Source organism: Cryptotermes secundus, unplaced genomic scaffold (genome assembly GCF_002891405.2).
Source record: "Cryptotermes secundus unplaced genomic scaffold, Csec_1.0 scaffold88, whole genome shotgun sequence".
Classification (NCBI taxonomy): domain Eukaryota; kingdom Metazoa; phylum Arthropoda; class Insecta; order Blattodea; family Kalotermitidae; genus Cryptotermes; species Cryptotermes secundus.
Genome location: NW_019724585.1, coordinates 298,041 through 317,847, shown reverse-complemented (window position 1 = coordinate 317,847; position 19,807 = coordinate 298,041). Strand labels below are relative to the sequence as shown.

Here is a 19,807-nt window from a genome sequence, read left to right as displayed (position 1 = left end):
CCCCTACTACTGTATTCAACAGCCAGTCATCAGGTTACTTCCTGGAGCTAAATGACACATGAGAGTTACACATTGAAACGGGTGTTCATGTATGAGACTCATAAAGAGAAGACAGCGACTTAAATTTCAAGATGTTATAGTCACAACTGGAAAAAACTGTCAGTGCAGTTGTGCATAAATTAAAACAGGCAGTGCCCTTATTTGTTAAAAGAGACCCGAATCAAGACGTCGAATGCGCACTGAAGACAGAGTTCATGAAAGCTTTGCTAGGTCTAAACGTTAATGTTTGAGCTTTGCTTTGATTTTGAAATTTAACTGCAGCATTTGAATGTGAACATTGGAGGGGCAGCAAATCGCGCAGCAGGGAGCAGTTCTGGCCGCTTGTATGATATGAGTAAGTTTTATTTCCGATTTGTTGGTATATAGACTTGTCGTCTGCAGGTCCGAACACTCGCGGAAGAGGTGGTCCGAGTGGCGTTTTTCCCTATCGCCGGACCGGTCGGACGACTTGCAGTGGGCTCTCACATAACCTCTCTGTATTAGCTAAATGCTGCGTAGAACTAACGCGCAAAGTTTATAGGAAACTATGCTTTATAAGTTCTGCCCGGAACTTTTTATGTCATATCTTGAAGTTTTTGGCCCCTTTGGTAAAACATTCCTCTCGCCGTCATTACATGGGCCCGAATAATTAGAATCCAAATGCAGTTTTTTTTGTTCCCCCCCCCCAGTTAATGTTTTAAGCGGGTAACTACGATGAACTCCAAACGCAAGGTGTCCTCCTGTGAGACGTCCTACTTTCAGACAATTCAACAGAACTTCATAAATATATGGTAGTATGTGCCAAACGAGATGGCGAAGTATTTTCTGACTTTTTGAGGTTTTCGTTTCGTTCTGTGAAACTTTTCATTTGTCCTCTGAGTGTTAGCAGCGTGAGAAGTACGTAAGGACACCTCATAAACCAATTCATTGTCGTCATATTTCCTTAATTGTCTCTAATAAAGCGGTCGATGGCTCGAATTGTCGGAACCTGATTTCATGTTTCGTCAGCAGTCAGCAGACACTCCAGGGTTCTTCGCTTTGTAGTCCTGTGAGCTGAAGAAATGTAGCTGCTGAAAACGCGACGTCATGGCTTTTCAAGGACGATCGAGAACAACGGGCAGTATCTCCAACGCTAGTTATTACTACTGCTGATTCTTCTTCTTCTTCTTCTTCTTCTTCTTCTTCATCAGAGACGTTCGCTTGTCGCTTGCGGTTATATTTACGTGGCACTTAGGTATTTTGCGCAGAGACGCAGAGTGTAGCAGATTGGATAGCTATAGAGCTTAGCATTCTTATTTGACAAGTCCCGGTTCGAATTTCTCTGTAAATTTTTGTGGTTTTCTTCAGCCTCACCAGACGAATACAAGAATATGCATCTCATGTTGTACTCACGGTTAGGTCTCCGACCTTCTCCCCCTCTGATGTGTAAAGTAGCAGATATACACACGTCACATGTTACTTACTGTATTTTAACTGGTTCTTTATTGGGGCCTCGCGTTGAGCACAACTTGTAGCTGCTCTTTTATTATGCGTCTCGCGTTGAGCGACACTTTTAGCAGTTCTTTGGCACTTTCTTTGATAACGAAGTTGGACGCCGTTATGTGGTCCGGGAACCACTTCGAAGTATTTGTAATATGGAAAGGACAATGTCCTAAGTTGAGTCTTGAGAGTCTGCCTCGGGGCTTAACAGGCCTTGCTCGACGAGAAGGGATCACACAGTAAAGAAGTCTTCAGATCACCTCAAAGCACCGGTAGTTGGATGCACTTGTGGAAGCTTCTAGTAGCTCTTATCTGTACATTGCTCATTACGATTTCTTATAACAGTGAACGCAAGACTTGGCATAAGTTACATTTGGTATAAAATTGGTACTAAGTAACATCGTCGTACGTGAATCGGGTCTGTAGGTAAATGATCGGTTACAGTACGAAGAGTAAACGTTCTCGCGAAGTACTGACATAACACAAACCAGGCTGGTGCAACTGTGACGCTGTGGATTTTTATTCCGATGATACCCGGTTCGAATCCCAGCTGTCTCGAATAGGGAGTTTTGTGGTTTTGTCCATTGTCTCAAGGCGATTGACGGGATGATTCTTAGAAATAAGTATTGACAACATCATTCCAAATTTTGACTCATTCTAATTGTAGGATTATTTAAAAAAAAAATCTGGGATGAAGCGGTTGTAGGGTACTTTAAGGTCCTAACCTAACAACCCTCTGAATCTTTGCCTACTCGTCATTCAGTATCACATTCCATCCAACAGCACCGTAAGAAACATCTGCAGTTGAATGAGCTCCGCTGTAGGAAGCAAGTATCAAGACGCCAAGAATGGATGCTGTTGCTGCATATAATTTTGGCGTTTGTACGAAACAGTGAACGATAGTTGAGTTATGATGCACATATCTTACGTAGCATATTAAATGCGCATAATTTGCAAGATCAGTAGTCTCATCTGTTTGTAACGCATAAATAAGGGCACTTCATAACCTTCGATTAACTGAGGTTATACGTCACCTCCCTTATCGTTAATTCTGCGACCGACATCTTTTAGTAACTTGTTGCCAAACAGTTTTTACCACATTTTTTTTATAGATGGAAGAAGTAAATTTTCCCCGATAGAATGAGGTTTCCCTGTTTTGGCCATGCGCATACTTAGGAGGTAGGATGCTTCCAGTGCCTTGTTATTAATCGAACCCATGACCGAAACTATATTTTGCCCATGATTTAATGTCCCTAAGTGTCGCTGAAAAAATTCAGTTGGCTTATTTTTTACATTACAATGTTTAGTTTCTAAATGTCATCGGAGTTTCGCAGGCTTCATGCGCTCGTTTGGTAACACCTCATAACACAGAAAACTTTGAGGGTTCTGTTCACTTTCATCATCACAAGTAAACCCGAATTCCAAATATGAAGTGTTATATTTCCTGCTGTATTTTTTCCTTGAACTGCTTGCTTTTTCGGCTTTTATAGTATCACATTTACTCGCCGTTACAACATGTGTATCACAATTATGGTTAACATCACCTATTTCGTTTGCATTTCTTTTCAAAGTCCCTGCTCTAAGCAACTTCTCCATTATTAAAAATGTTTCCAAAAATATATAGAAACTGGAGTTAACTCACGACACACTTTGTCCAACTGTCACTTAGCTCTTATGAAGATATACCGAGCGTTCGTTGGAGGAGGAAAATTTTCGGTTATAAATAACAATAGACAACAAGCAATTGGTTGAAATGTGGATAGCACGTGTTTACTTCAAATCTGAAAGCGGGAGCAATAAAATCATAATGTTGTTTACTGCACCCCTCTTTCATTACCCGTCTTTCTGCAGGTACTAATTATCGACGCGATCCCTCTTCTGAAGTTAGTGACAATGCAGTCACACCCTCATACCCTGGAAATATCGGATTCTTGTCTGGTCATCGAAATGTTCATGGAAATTAGAAAGCTTGTTGTTTTTTCAGTATCCATTTTATTTTGCTTATTTAATTTTAATTCGTTTTGTTTGGATAATTTTTAATTTAATTTAATTTAAGTCTGCTTGCCGACCACCTATGCCATAATCGCGGACCACATGTAGAGAAACGATGTCATAGAGTATGGAATACCCATGAGACTAGTTAGGCTGATTAACATGTGTTTAAATGAAACCTGTAGTAAAATCTGTATAGGTAAACATTTGTCTGATAATTGTCGTATCCAGAATGATCTAAATAAGGAGATGCTTTATCGCCACTGCTTTTCAACTTTGTTTTAGAATATGCCATTAGGAAGGTCCAGGGAAACCAGATGGGACCGAAATTAAATGGGACACATCAGCTGCTGGTTTGTGCTGATGATGTGAATCTACTGGGAGATAACAGATACCATAGTGTAATCGTCCCCGGCATATATCCACACTTAGTAATTATCATTAATAAGTATTTCCATTACTTCGAATAACTACAGCGAAAGGAAAGGTACTTGTATGTACCATCATTGCAAAGACCCCACACCTGCACGGGTTCAAACACTTCAACCGTTCGAATAAGATTAGGGGATTAGTAGTAGCCTCAAGTCCACAGGTGCGACGCNGGAAATTAAGAGGAGATTGAACCCGGGTAATGCTTGCTACCATTCATTCCAGAACCTTTTGTCTTCTCTTCTGCTGTCAAAAAACATAAGAATTAGAATATACAGAACTTTATTTTGCCTGTGGTTCCGTATGGGTGTTAAACTTGGTCTCTGACNGCAGTCTTTAAACGCGGGCTCTCAAAGTAGTGACGAAACGCAGGCCCAACGCAGTCCCTCTGATTAGAAGTTAACTGTACTGTCGGAATAAGAGCAGCCCAGAAGGTGTTGTGTAATTGATAGTTAATAAATTCAGTGTTTACTCTTACATTACATATACATTAAGTGTTGTGTATCTTTGTGATCACTAAGTGTCTTCACAACCCCTATTCAGTGAGTCTAAGTCCAGGATCCCAACGGCCTTCCCCTTCGACCTGAGGCCCGTAAGCCCTGAGAAAGAATCCAGCTCTACCCATCTTTACCCACTAATCCCACTGTCCAGGAGACTAGCGATTCACCCCCACCCTTCATCCATCCTAAAGCCCCTGAGAAACTACCTAGGAATCGGACCCGTAATCGCAGCCGGACTCCCGCATCATCAGTGACTGACATCTATAGTGGTGCAGGTCAAGTGATTAGTGAAAGGTAAGACAACTAACCTTGAACCGACCCCAAGAAACAATTACAAAGTGGAGCCCGAAGTAAGGCCGAGTAAAAGAACAGTTACAATAGAGAAAAACAGAAACTCAAATTGACGCTAGTAAAGACGTTGGTGTAGGAGTAAACACAGAGATAACTAAGTATATGTGCCTGTCTCGTCACCAAAACGCAGGGCAAAACCATGTCATAAAGTTAGGAAACAGATGTTTTGAAAATGTTGCAGAGTTCAGATATTTGGGAACGACGATAACAAATCAAAACCTGATTCAGGTGGAAATTAAGAGGAGATTGAACCCGGGTAATGCTTGCTACCAGTCATTCCAGAACCTTTTGTCTTCTCTTCTGCTGTCCAAAAACATAAGAATTAGAATATACAGAACTTTATTTTGCCTGTGGTTCCGTATGGGTGTGAAACTTGGTCTCTGACATTAAGGAAGGAACGTAGACTGAGAGTGTTTGAGAACAGGGTGTTGAGGAGAATATTTGGACCGAAAAGAGATGAAGTGACAGGAGGTTGGAGAGAACTGCATAATGAGGAGCTTCATAACTTGTACTCTTCGCCAGATATAATTAGAATGATTATGTCCAGGATGATGAGATGGGCAGGGCATGCAGCACGAATTGGGGCGAAGAGGAATTCATATAGGATATTGGTGGGAAAGTCAGAAGATATCACTAGGAAGACCATGACGTAGGTCGGTGGAAATACTAGAATGAATTTTGGATTGATGGGGGGAGGGGTAATGGGTTGGATTGATCTGGCCCAAGATAGATACCAGTGGAGGGCTCTTGTACAGACGCTAATGAACCTTCGGTTTGCATCAAATGTTAGGATATTCTTGAGTGGCTGAGCAACTGGCGGCTTCTCAAGAAGGGCGCAATTCATTTAGTGAGTTAGGTAGTTAATTAATTAGTTTGGTTTAGTTAGTAAGTCGGTCCTTTTGAGGTGGAAGTAGAAATTTGTGACCGATAATGAGACGGGCAACAGTGACACAGACATGGTTGTTCAAAAGGATAACTATGAGATATCCAGTCCTCCTGGGTACAATGAATCATTTAATTCGGCCTGAGCCTATTGATAGTGATACATGATGTGCCAATATAAGACACGGGCCTGTGCAGATCAAATCTGACCCTCACTTCAACTGCCTTCCGCATGAAAATTCGCGGAAAGTCACTTCAAATACGACAGCTACTTCATAAAACGGAAGAATGGCGGAAAAGTAGAAGGTCGCCGGTTGGTCTGTTCCGTAAAAGAGGATGCAGTGTTTTGTTGTTGTCAGTCCTTTGCATCGCTTGTGGAAGGACGGCTTCCGCGCCTGGTAGTAGATCGCTAAACGCTGGAATCTCATGAGGATAGTTATAATCTTATGGAATGCATGACAGACTGGAAGGAGCTAGAAATATGACGAAGACAAAGTCTACGATAGAGAGAGTTCTTCTCTGGTGTGACGTGAAAAATAACATGCCAGACGACAAGTGTTTTCGAAATACTTGTTGCAATAACAATTCACCTAACTGAAAGAAATGTTGAATTTCAGCGGAACAGTGGATAAATTTCACAATAAAAGCATTGTTAACTTTCTGGGTAAAGTTAAATTAATATACATAAGTTTGATGACTAATGGAAGGACACGTAAGGCGTTTTGTTAATAACGAAAGCAGTCGCTAACTTTTGAATCATGGAGTACAAATCGATCTAATTAAAAGGTCGTTTGAAGAAGATACTGGTTAAACTGTGCTCAAGATACAGAAGGTGAAATATGTTTTCATTATACTGGACTGTACACCAGACATATTCACCAGGAACATGTGCATATTAATGTTCTGAGAACATTTAGTCGATATATTTGTGTAGAGAGTACCGCAGGAAGAATTGTCTGAAAGGATGTTGCACCTTCTGCAGCATATTTCTTGCGACAATTGCTGGTGGCCATAGACGTAAAAGTACAGTACAGAGGATTGCAAAGTATTTTTTTTTTCCTTGGCACTACAGCCCCAGTGGGCCTAGGCCTACCTCCATGAACTCCGTTCACTTCGGTTTTTTCTCGATCTTACACATACGGTAGGACTCCTTGGGCGAGTGATCAGCCCGTCGCAAGGCCTCTACCTGTAAACAAACACACACACGCACACAAACATCCATGCCCTGAGTGGGATTCGAACCCACAATCCCGGCTTCCGGACGAGCGAAGACAGTGCATGCCTTAGACCGCTCGGCTACCGTGACCGGCATTGCAAAGTATACCATTGTAAATAAATGTGAGAGCATGTTTCTTTTGTTCACTGTGGATGCCATCCTGTGAATTTAGTAGTTAACGAAACTGCAAGCTCATCAGATTGTTCCAAAATTTTTATCGGGTTTCTTCAAAGAGTGCATAATGTCATTCTTCGGCTAGTAAATGGGTTGCTTTGCACTCCTGTTTTGACACATTGAAATCTCCGTCGGATATCAGGTGGGAGTGCAAAACATAAAGCGTTAAGGCAGTTAAAAGACCAGACGATCAGTTGTTATACTAGAAGAAACAGCGGAACATGATTTGGCATACTATCAAGTAAAAGATAAATTTGTCCCTGTGCTTAACTAAGTAAACACTATGCTGTGAAGGCGTATGGGGGAGTGGATGTACAGATCCACATTTTCTTGACCTCGGCACTAGTTGGAGGGGAGTGGTCAGCTTCACGCTTCTGTAGGTTTTACCCCGGGGAAAGAGTCCCCGGTACCCATGATAGGATGCTGGGTGCCCGGAACCGGCCTGGCCAACAGGGAGAAGAGAAAATTCTTGACCCTACCGGTACTCGAAATTTAGTTGGTCGGCTGTGGTCTGGGGTCTTTCAAGTGATCGATTTTTCATGGAGTTTCCCCGCAAGAACTTTATATGCATTCTTTCCCTCCAATTTTAACCTCGTTTCCAGTCCAGTGCATTTATCTCCTGTATCTCATTCTCCTAACGATACTTGATCTGAATAAATCGCAAAGTTCTTCTTTACATAATATTCGAAATTACTCGCCTAATCGCTTTATTCAAACCAAATACTTGCCAGGCCGCTTTATGTTCAGACATTTGCAAATTATCTTCTGTCCCCAAAGAAAAGGAAAGTTTCATGGTCATGCAAGTCAACCGACTTAAAATTGTTCGTTTGCATAAGTAAACCAAGATATGATTATTTGTGGCCTGTTACGAGTGTCACGGGCAGTACTAAGGAAATATACTCACACCGGTACATTGGTCAACATATCACACTTCACACGAGAATAAACCTCTTAGGCAGCGTCTACACGAGCGCACAAAATGCGCCAGTTATAACGAACGTCGTAACGTCCGTTGTAGAAATAAACAAGAGAGGCGAATGCTACGCTTTCTTCTGGCTCCATTGCCGGCAAAAAAACTACGCACCGCATTCTGCAACTGTGTGGTGTCCTCAGCAGAGTACGTTCGTTACAACGGACGCATTTTGTGCGCTCGTGTAGACGCTGCCTTGCTACTTAACATCTAAGACTGATATTATAATGTGAGGTAAAGAAAAAGGTAAAGCTGTCCCTGTAACAGGCCATGGAGGTCCATAGGGTTGTGAGACGTAGAGGCTCCCACACTTTCTCTAGACATTCGGCTCTTAGATGGCGGTAAGGTTGTCAGCCTCACGCGCCTGCCGCCCTTTACTCCTAGAAAGATTTCTGGTACTCATTTCTGTTAGAGGCTGAGTGGACCCCAGGCACATAGTATGGCTGGAAGAATTATGTCAATTTAAAAAAAATCCATCTCATCGGGACTCGAACCTGCGACCTTCCGGCTTGTAGCACAGTGCCTCAATCAACTACGCTACCTCGTGCCCCCGATATTACACGTATAATTTGGCTCTAAAATAAGAAAACTGCCGTTTATCCGGAATTAACAACAAGTGAAGTCCTACAAAGTGAGAGAGTGCATAATTTATACTATGGAGAGAATTTTCGGGTGAAAACTTGTACTGTGTTGCGACTTTCTCCATCCCACCGTGACTTAATTATATGGAAGTGACGCGGAATTTACTGGAACAGAAAATTGCTTTGGAAGAGATTACAGTGCAGAGTTTGGGTGAAGTGAGGCGCGATGACTGGACTAACCTTTGTGATCACTTTAAGGCAGCTGAGGAACCCACTCACTCACGGAGCTGAGCCCTTATTGAGAAGCAGCCAATGTTGCAGCTACACAAGAACTTCCCAGCATTTTATGGAACCCGAAGGTTCATTACCGTGTTCACAAGAGCCCTTCAGCGGTCCCTATCCTGAGCCAGATCAATCCATCCCATCCTGTCTCTCTGAGATCCATTTTAATATTATTCACCCACTTACGCCTTGATCTTCCCAGTGGTCTCCTTCCTTTTATCTTTCCCACCAATATCCTATTTGTATTTCTCCTCTCCCCCATTCGTGCTGCATCCCCTGCCCACCTCATCTTCCTTGACTTGATCATTCTAATTATACTTGGAGAAGAGTACAAGTTATGAAGCTTCTCATTACTTCATCTCTCTTCGGTCCAAATATTCTCCTCAACACCCTGTTCTCAAACACCTTCAGTCAATGTTCCTCCCTTAATATCAGAGACCAAGTTTCACACCCATACAGAACCGCAGACAAAATTATAGTTTTGCAACTGAAGAACAGTGGCGCCAAGTAGATGAATGATTCGAAGAACTGAAAACGTGACTACGAATATAGGAGCAAAGTAGTGACGATGAGCCTGAAGACATGCGGAGGTCTCTGCATATGAATATCTCGATAGTCCAGCAGGCTCAGCTCTTCACAGGGTCCGAGCTGTGCCCTGTACTTATGTGCTGGTTTCATTGTCTTGACTACAGGTCTTCCTGCCCACAGCAGTCCTTAACAGTGCACGTGACAAGAAACAAAAGCGCTGTCCTTGGCGGAGGACACACAAAGGTAGTATCAACGTCAGCGTTTTTAAAGTCCGTTCTTTACCGACGCTGCCAGTATATAGCGTCGGACGGTAGGAGGGTTGAGGAACTGGAAAGGATTTTGAGCAAAGCCGTCATGGCCTAATCGAGGTACTATACCAGCTTTCGCGTGAAGGTACTGAGAAAATCCACGAAGAACCATAGCCAAGAGAGCCGATGTCGCAGCTGAGATTTCGGAGCGAGTAGATCCCGAATACAAATAGAGCGCTGCCGCTAGACAGACTTTTCGCTGTTCCGGTTAACTGATTTCGGACTAGTTACTATAGGATTCTGACGATGGTGTATAACACACTGATATGTTGGGTTTTTGGACTTTATCCATCGTCCTGGTTTTTAAGATAAATAAAAACACGACGTTTCGGAAACTGGATCTGTTTCCGTCCTCAGGTGAAGGAAAATACCTATTCAGTTGGGTGTCACATAGGCATAACCTAAAAGAAGGTCTTCTAGAAAAATCTAAACTAGCCCAACATGCCTATGAAGAGGGACATAGGGTAGGCTGGGATGAAGCTAAGATTTTGGATATTGAAAGCCACATCAGGTATAGGAAATACAAGGAAGCGGCCCATATGGCATGCTCGGCCAACCCAATTAGCCAACCCAGTTTGGACTTTTCTCCCATTTGGATCCCCATTATCAGCAATGAAGTCACCAATTCTCATAGAAGATCTGTATGACGTGATATATGCTTTTATTTATTTCTATTAAGTTCTAAATTAGATAGACGTGATTTACTCCACTGTTGACGCTAGTTAGACACTATTAGTTTTTGTTACTAGTTCTTCTTTCTATTCCATGCCGTGGGGTCATGGACCTGGTTATGAGTTTAGTTTCGTGGCATAAATTTCTACAGATCTATCTATCCTGGTTCCACGCTTGTAAGTGTTTGCTACAATTTGTTATGAATATTTTTCTTATTAGCTCTCATGGACTTAGCCTGGTCTCAGGTTTTTATAATCTTCATGTTTTGTGACATTGGTTTGTCCAGTGATTGAGGCTAGCTCTTTCTAATGGACCCAACTGAATAGGTATTTTCCTTCACCTGAGGACGGAAACAGATCCAGTTTCCGAAACGTCGTGTTTTTATTTGTTATCTTAAAAACCAGGACGATGGATAAAGTCCAAAAACCCAACATATCAGTGTGATTTCGGACTGTATAATAAGCGTTTCCAGGAACCATGGGGTTGGAAATGCACACTGACACAGAGAAGTCTCGGGCGCTATTAACAGTTTTATTTAATGCTATGTGCTTTTTAAGTTGATACAATATTACTGAATACGTCAAACGCAATAGGAACGAAACAGGAGTGTGCATTGCGGCATGCATAATATTATCGAATGTTCTTAAAATGTTCACTAAAGTGAAACGGCTGATTTCTTAACCAGCACAGTAACTGTCAGCTTCTCAAGAAATGTTTTGCTCCATGAAGTTAGTCAGCGCTATAGGTACGAGGGTAATTTTTAAAGTAAAAACCGTTTTGTTATAAACGAAAGAAAACTATCAATCCAAATAATTTTAATGTTGTTACTAAATACAACATGCGTTTATTTTTCTACGTAGCCCCCATTGTTATTTAGGGATTTTTCAGACGTGGCACAAGCTTAATAATCCCCTCGTCATAGAAATCAGCCACTAGTCCATTTAACAAATCTGTAACTGCTTGTGTTCATCAGTGAGCATTCTTGGAACCATCTGACGCACATTTTTCTGTATCGGAGTTGAACTGTCACAATCTCGCAGAGGACATCGCGAAACTTATGGGAAAACTTCATGAAGCTCATCGGTAGTGAATCGTCTGTTGTCACGAACGTAAGCATGAACGTTGTCTTTCAGATCCTTGGTGATGACCAGGGCCCGGATTTTGATGACATGTCATCTTTTGTTCCTTGTATCCTATGCGATGCTCTTAAATATATAAATCTCGGATATGAGCTGCTGGTTACAGAAATGTAAATTTTATAGGTAATTTTTGTCATTTTTAGGTTTAAGGTCTTTTTTTTTCCATTTTTGAGGTAATTTGTTGGTAAATTTTTGGACTTTGAAGGGTATTTCTTGTCATTTTTGGCCATATTAGGGAATTTTTCTTCATATGTTTTCTGAAATGTGAGTAACATGGAAGCGAAGTGTTCTTTCACCTTTAGGTCATTTTTATGGATTTTTCGGGCATTTTAAAAATATTTTCAGGTCATAAAAATCCGGGCCCTGCATATTACATTTTCGGCTCATATTTTAGGTCATTTTTCTGGATTTTTTCGGTCATTTTATAGGTCATTTTTTAAATATTTTCAGGTCATCAAAATCCGGTCCTTGTTGATGACAGACGGGCGGCCAGATCGCGCTTCATTGTGCATATCTGACCTTCCCCCATTAAACAAACGCACCACTGATGCATATTGCCCTCGTTCGTACACCTTTCTTATACACGTCGACAAGTTGGAGATGGATATCGGCAGGACGAATGTTCTTCGCGTTCTACAATCGAATCACCGAACGAACCTCACAGTCGGCGGGATTAGTGATTGACATGGTTCTTTATAAAGCACTGTGACAAAAACAGACTTTGTGGTTTTAGTCGGCAAGCGAAATATACCGACCGAGCTGCCGCCGCTTGTCGGCGAAGTTTGTGCCAAATTTAGTGGATAGAGGGTGTCACGTGATCAGCGCAACGAATCCCCACGGCCTTTAATTTCGGTTTTCTAGACCGGAAAGCGCGGTGACACATCAACCAATTCACTCAATGGCAGAGGGTCTGACGACAGCTCTCGACCTTCAGAAATCTCCGGTCAGTGGCCTGCGCGGGCAGGGTGCGCAAACGGTTCTTACTTCTAAAAATGAACTACGTACTTAGTACAAATATTATGTTTTTGGACATCATCCATCTTCTTGTCTTTATCGAAAAGCCGTCCTCTTTATATTTCAGAACACAACGTTTCGGAGTGTGGATTCTGTCTCCGTCTTCAGGTAAAACCTATTCAATTGGACCCAGTCAATAGAGGTAGACCGAATCCGGACCAAAGATAGGGACTAGCTCTATCTATTGGGCCCAACTGAGTAGGTTTTACCTGAAGACGGAGGCAGAATCCAGTCTCTGAAATGTTGTGTTTTGAGAAATAAATAGGACGGCTTTTAGACAGAGACTAGACGATGGATAATGTCCAGGCATAATATTTGTACTAATGTACCATTGTCACTTACTTTTAGATCTTACCTACGTACTCGCTTTTACAGCATGATAGGTTCACTTGTACACCTGGAGAAATAACCCACAACAATACTAGTAATTTTCCCCCCCTTGAGAACTGACGCTTAGTCATTTAACTGGCCTCAGCTACCCTATTAGATGACGTAAGTCGGATAGACGAGCAAAGTACGAGTACGAGTACGTGAGAACCATCACCAGGTTTCGGACCTCTACAGCCAACACATGCTTTAAGTGCATGTGTACCGAGAGGGAGTGCGAGTGTCCTCAGACGGAACGTAGAGATTGTTACACAGTTCGCGAATGAAGGTCTGGCATTCTCACAGACAGCTTTAGTGGTCGACTTGGCCTATGTCCGGAGCCAGGGATGAAACACACGAAGGTTTAACCGTTCTCAAACTTATATACGATTGCCCTCCATTGGACATGATACTGAACCAGTTCCATCTGCCTCAGATCCGCACACCCTAGCTCCCGAATTACTCATCATAATATGCTTCTAATTGCACTTTTACAAGAGGCTTCCTCCTCAACATTCTATAAGCATTCTTTGCCTTCGACATTCGAGTCTTATTCGCAATATCGGAAACCTTTAGGTTTCACATTATAACATTATTAGGTGACCTGTATAAGTCTGGAAGTGCCACAGTGTGTAATGTCTTAAATTCACCATTTCGTCTCAGAGCTACATAGGTTCCGGATCTGTCTGTTTTGAGATATCTGTAAATTATGTTGTACCCTCACAGTAGGAAATCACTTTCCACATAAAAAAATAAAACGAGCATGAAGGCAACAATTTATAGTTACATAACGCGACTCTCATTGTTCGGAAGATATACTGGAAGAGGACAGAGTGTGGACAGAATAATACACTCTTCAGAAATTTGTTCTTTTCCAAATTTCATCAGGAAGACCATTATTTTTATTTGTCTTTTTAGATACTTAATAAAAGTATGATTTTTTAATAGTTCCTTATTACCAATTCTTTTTTTCGTATAATAGTCAAATGTATGCACTTTGTGAGTTTTTTCGTATAATAGTCAAATGTATGCACGTTCTAATTTTTTTCGTATAATAGTCAAATGTATGCACTTTGTGAGTTTTTCGTATAATAGTCAAATGTATGCACTTCTGAGTTTTTTCGTATAATAGTCGACTGTATGCACGTTCTGAGATTTTTTTTGTGTAATAGTCAAATGTATGCACGTTCTGAGTTCTGTCTGCTACATACAGTACGGTCTATATCTGCATTTATTTACTAGTTTGTAATATATTTTTACTTTTGTTGTTTAAAATGGCTTCCAATGCATTCTTATATAAACTCAAATAGTGATTTAGGGGAGACCCAACTTGACGAACGTTAATGTACATTTATTTTTAAAATACAAAGTAAAATGTTCATGTCGTCATGTTCGTACTTTCCAGTGCACAGGAAAATCATTCAGATGGTGCCAGTTATATAAACTTCAACTGTAACAAATTTTACTCTGACCACTGTAGGTATTTGTAAAATCGGGAAATACTGCTGCAATATTCGTTTTCTTAATTTAAGCGAATCTTGTCTCAATAAATTGGCATTCCCTGCGGGGCCGGAAATACGAATCCCGGTCAGTAGTACAAATACATACTGTTACGTTGGGTAGTGAAATGCAGAAGTTATGATGGGTCAGATATCTAGCTCGAATGGTGGAGAAGGAATGCATGTCTAATTTCAACGAGACACCTGGAAGACCGAGGAGGAACTGCATAATAATATTCACGTGGAGGACTGGTAAATGAGTAGTGACGAGGGACGATGCATTGAGTCTGCGCAGGATCCTGCCCAACGACAGACGGACTTTCCTATTAGCGATGTTTAGTCTATTTGGGTAGGAGTTTACATTATCAGTTTACATTTATTATAGTTGGGGCACTATGCTACAAGCCGGAAGGTCGCGGGTTCAAGTCCCGATGTGGTCATTGGATTTTTTTCCAGTTTACCTAATCCTTCCAGCCGCACTGTGGCCCTGGGGTCGACTCAGCCTCTAACAGAAATGAGTGACAGGAATATTCTTGGGGGTAAAGGGCGGTCGGCGCGTAGGGCTGACATCCTTACCGCCATCTATGAGCCGATTGTCTAGAAAATGTGGGCACCTCAACGTCTCACAGCCCTATGGGCCTCCACGGCCTGTTACAGGGATAGCTTTACTTTACTTACTTTTTTTTATATTGCTAGTGGGGTGGGATTTAGTCCCTTGTACTGCGGCCACTTCTGGCCTACTGTACCAGCTCCAGATGATAGGTGAGGGTGATTGTGGAGCAATTGGTGGAATGAAGATTGGCAGGGGAAACCGAAGTACTCGGAGAAAACCTGCCCCAGCGCCACTTTGACCACCACAAATCCCACTTGACCAGACCCGGGATAGAACCCGGACCGCTGTGGTGGGAAGCCAGCGACTGACCGCTTGAGCTATGACGCGCCCCCAATTTGTTCATATAGTACCATAATCATAGGCCGCGCCGTAGGTCAAGCGGTTAGTCGCTGGCTTCCCACCGCGGCGGCCCGGGTTCGATCTCGGGTCTGGTCAAGTGGGATTTGTGGTGGACAAAGTGGCGCTGGGGCAGGTTTTCTCCGAGTATTTCGGTTTCCCCTGCCAATGTTCATTCCACCGATTGCTCCAAAATCACCCTCACCTATCATCTGGGGCTTGTACTACAATAGGCCAGAAGTGGCCGCAGTACAAGGGACTTAGTCTCACCCCACTAGCAATTAAAAAATTAGTGCCATCATCGGAAGAACTTTTGTACAGTGCAGATTTTCTGTAAGCTTGCCTTGGTTTTGTATGACATAACATAAAAGATTATGTCTCTTACCATGTCTCTTATTGTGAACTTACAAAGAGTATTACGAACAGATTGAGTAGATAGATGCATCCATGGTCTGTCTTCGTACCAGATTTTACATTCCTATCTCCTGTGGATCAAGCCATCAGTCAAATACAGATTTCATGAGGTCGCCATCTTGTTTTTCATTCTACAGGAAGTTACCATAATATAAATTTGCATTAGCGGGTCCCCGGTTTGAAATGTCACTGGCCTCTTTGGCAGCTTCATGGCTAGTTCTCACGAACGAGAATGTCATGGCGACAGTGATGGCCTTGCATTCTCTGTACAAAAAAAAAAAAAAACTTCGTTGTTTTAGTCCGCAAGCTAACTATACCGACCGAGCGACCGACCGACGCTTGTCGGCGAAGTTAGTGCCAACTTTAGCGGATAGAGGGTGTTGCGTGGTCAGCGCAACTAATCCCCACTGACATTAATTTCGGTTTTCTAGACCGGAGCAGCTATTTCCTTGAAATAGCGCCTCAGTTATCCTCAGGAGTCTGAGTGGACTCCGTTCCAGACCCACTACTTCTATGAAAATCTGGTAGCGCCAGGAATCGAACATGGACCTCTGGATCTGTAGCCAGGAACTCTGACCAGTAGACCACAGAAACGGTCTTGCATTCTCTGTACATTTCTAATAACTCTGAATTTCGTGTATGTTGGCATGAACCAGGGCCGAGCCAAAGGGAGGTTTTGACTTATTCATTTAATGTTCTGTTGCAGATAGCGGAGCTTGAGATTGCTGTGAGAGGCATAGTGGCTGCAGGACACAACTGGACTGACGTCTGCGCCAGGTATGCACTCAGATTAGAGCTGCGCTGCGTGTATCATATTGTCACGTATTCTTGGCTTGCGTGACTGATAATATTGCGTTCTGGATTAGATGAATTAGAATTATTGAATACTCATAAGTCGTAAATACAAATAATTATAACATTCTAAAGATTACTGTCACAATAACAAAAAACAAACTGCATGGCCTGTAGTCCGCAAGTGAACTATACCGAACGAGCGAACGTCGCTTGTCGGCGAAGTTAGTACCAACTTTAGTGGATAGAGGGTGTCGCGTGGTCAGCGCAACGGATCCCCACGGCCGTTAATTTCTGTTTTCTAGACCGGAGCCTCAATTTCATCGAAATAACTCCTCAGTTATCCTTACGAGGCTGAGTGAACCCCGTTCCAGACCCACTACTTCTCAGAAAATCTGGTAACGCCGGGAATCGAACCAGGGACCTCTGGATCTGTAGCCAGGAACTCTGACCACTGGACTATAGAGGCGGTCCATAACAAAAAATAAAGTCTTCAGCGTCTGCTTGATAGTCGTTGCTTGTTAACGAACCTTATCTGGTTAACACTTCAATCAATGAATTGCCTTCTGAATTCTCTTACGATTGAATCTCTGACTTCTGTCTCAATCTCTCACTCTGCTCGAATTCACGAATGCAGTGCCTTTTATAACTGTCGAACAGTTCTTGTGTTCTGTTGTCGCGGGAATACTTTCGTTAACATTCGTTGAATGGGAAACAAGTGTTTACCTAGCCGTTGCCTAACAAAAATTACTTCCGCTTCTGCTCTTATTTCGGCTTTTAGGCAGTGTTTATATAGCCGTTACCTAGCAAATGATCTTATTCCGTCACAATATGATCCTGTATGTCGCTCGTTTGATTTATATAGCAGGCGAGATAAGAAAAATGGCTCAGTGGCGTGTCTTCTAGCGCTGTATAGGGTACGGTCACATTACAAGCGAATTCGCGGAAATCTTCAGTTTATGAGCATTATAAGTGGTTATACACGTACAGTAGAAGCTAATTCTTCGCTCGAATAAAGGCTCCCACACACCAGAGCGATGGCGGTGGCGGTCACGGTCACGGTGGCGATGAAGTCTTCTCACACCAGCAACGCGGTGGTAGCAATCAGTTTGAAAAATCGCGTAAGCACATCTTTAAACGATGCATCGATTATCTCATCTGGAAGAAGCGTTACTTTTGCCAGCGGTAGTTGATAATGAGGAGCAGCCGCAAGCAAGGTAATTATTCCTTTTATTATGTACAATTGGAGAAATTTGAGAAGTTATTACACATATTAACATCACAATTAATATATTTTTTTTCAGAAAGAAGCGTAAGAAAACGTGAATTCACGACCTTAATCTGCTTCGTGAACATGAAGGAGAATTTCATACTTTATATCGGCAACTGCGGCAAGATGAAGAACGATTCTATATTCACTTTTCGGATGCCAGTTGAATGCTTTGATGATTGACTGAACCTAATTAAGGGAGATATTATGTAATTTTACTTCTTCAGTATGTTGCTCTGTTGTTGTTCTCATTGTTCATGCTAACAGACAGCGACGCGGGCAGCGGTCAAACTCTACAAGCTGCATCTGATCCCCACCGCGGAGTAGAACGCTGCACTGCCCGGAACGCTGCCTATCTGAAAGCGTCCATAAGTTCAGCAGGAAATATCTGACCGCCAGCTCCATCGCGATCGCTCTGGTGTGTGGGAAGCCTTTAAGCTCCATCATTTGAAATCGATTATAGGGGAAACAAGTCCCCCCTCCTGCATATGCGGCGAATATAGAGGGACTCGAAAATTGTGTATTTAACGAAAAAGCAACGTGGGACCTAAAGAAATGGGCATGAAATTATGTGCTCGGATTGGAAACTGCATGATCCAGACCCACAGCTGGTAGCCAGAAACCTTTAAAAACAAGCGAAAATAATGTAAAATACTTTAATGATAATTAATGCTGACAATGAAAAAATATATTCAGGCATATACATATTGTTGTGCCCCAGGTTATTAATGGGTATGCTTTATCCAACAAGGGGTCAAATTTATGTTTTATTAATTAGAAAATAATTATAAGTTTTATAAATTGAAATACGTCGGGCGAACCACAAGTTGGAAACCCGCCGGAAAGTAAAGTTAAGACGCCATACATTCTTTAGCCATCCGGTGTCAGATGTACAGTCTATAGAAATTGCTGACAAATTAAGTGACGACACGAGGTAGTCTCGTCACCGCACAAGTTTCCGACCTTAGGGGTTTTGCGCGAGCAGCCTTTCGTGATGTTGAATTTTGAGGGGCTCGGACGGGAGGAGCCGTGAACACACTGAGTCGCTCTGCACAGACGTAGACGGAAAGGAGACGGAGTGGCGTCGGTTGTGTTCGTTGTCAGCCACTTCTGTAAGCGTGAGTAATTTGCCTGTGTTCGGATCACTGTTTTGCGAGATGGGATTTCAGACGTTAGCCAATCAGTAACGAGAAGAAACGAAGTCGGAGCTGTTGGTAATTTATTTTCCACCCACGAAACAGAAAATCCATGCCGGGGACCGTAATGGTACGTACACAGTAGCGAGCGAATCTCAGTGTCTCGCTCACATCTCGCGAGTTGTTCGCGCGCACCGTCCACATAGTGTTAGCCATCTGCTCGTCCACTCATCTATTATGTATGCACACAGCTGTGAATGACGACTGCTTGCTACGCTGCTGTGGATCTTACATAAGCAGGAAGCGCTGTGAAGAGCCATGTTATTCTGGCAGAAGAATTGTGCGTACAAATATAGTGGGATTAAATCTGCTGAAATATTTAATAATGGGAGAGTCAGGTGGTTTCAAAAATACTTTTAGGATATCATCTTATGATTTTGAATGTTTACTGACAGCCATTGTGCCCAGAATAAGCAAACAAACCATCTACAGAAGCACTTTCCCAGTACATGAAAGCGTAGCTATCACGTTGTATTCTGAAGGGGGTCTCCTGCACTAGTGGTAATGTGTCTTTGCACTGTACCGCAAGTTTCCGTTTCTCATTAGAGCACATCAAGAAAGCGTTCAGATAAGAAAGTGTCGTAAATTACCGGGTGTTAGGTAAGGCAAAGTTGTTCCTGTGCTTAACTAATTAAGCACTACGCCATGAAGGCTTTTGGGGAGTGAAGCTATAGATCCATATTTTCTTGATCTTTGCACTAGCTGGAGGTGAGTGGTCAGCTTCACGCCCCTGCCGCTTTACCCCCGGGGAAAGAGCCCAAGGTA

General features: G+C 42.4%; 1 protein-coding gene across 5 annotated transcripts in view; it reads left to right on the top strand.

Annotated features, from left to right (window-relative positions):
• LOC111862304 (NPC intracellular cholesterol transporter 1) overlaps nucleotides 1–19,807 on the top strand; it is an 87,608-nt gene that overhangs the window by 19,063 nt on the left and 48,738 nt on the right. For all 5 annotated transcript variants that reach the window (XM_023847577.2, XM_023847576.2, XM_023847575.2 and 2 more), the window contains exon 3: nucleotides 16,491–16,561. In XM_023847577.2, the coding sequence (XP_023703345.1) occupies nucleotides 16,491–16,561 (71 nt within the window). The remainder of the gene's footprint in view (nucleotides 1–16,490; nucleotides 16,562–19,807) is intronic.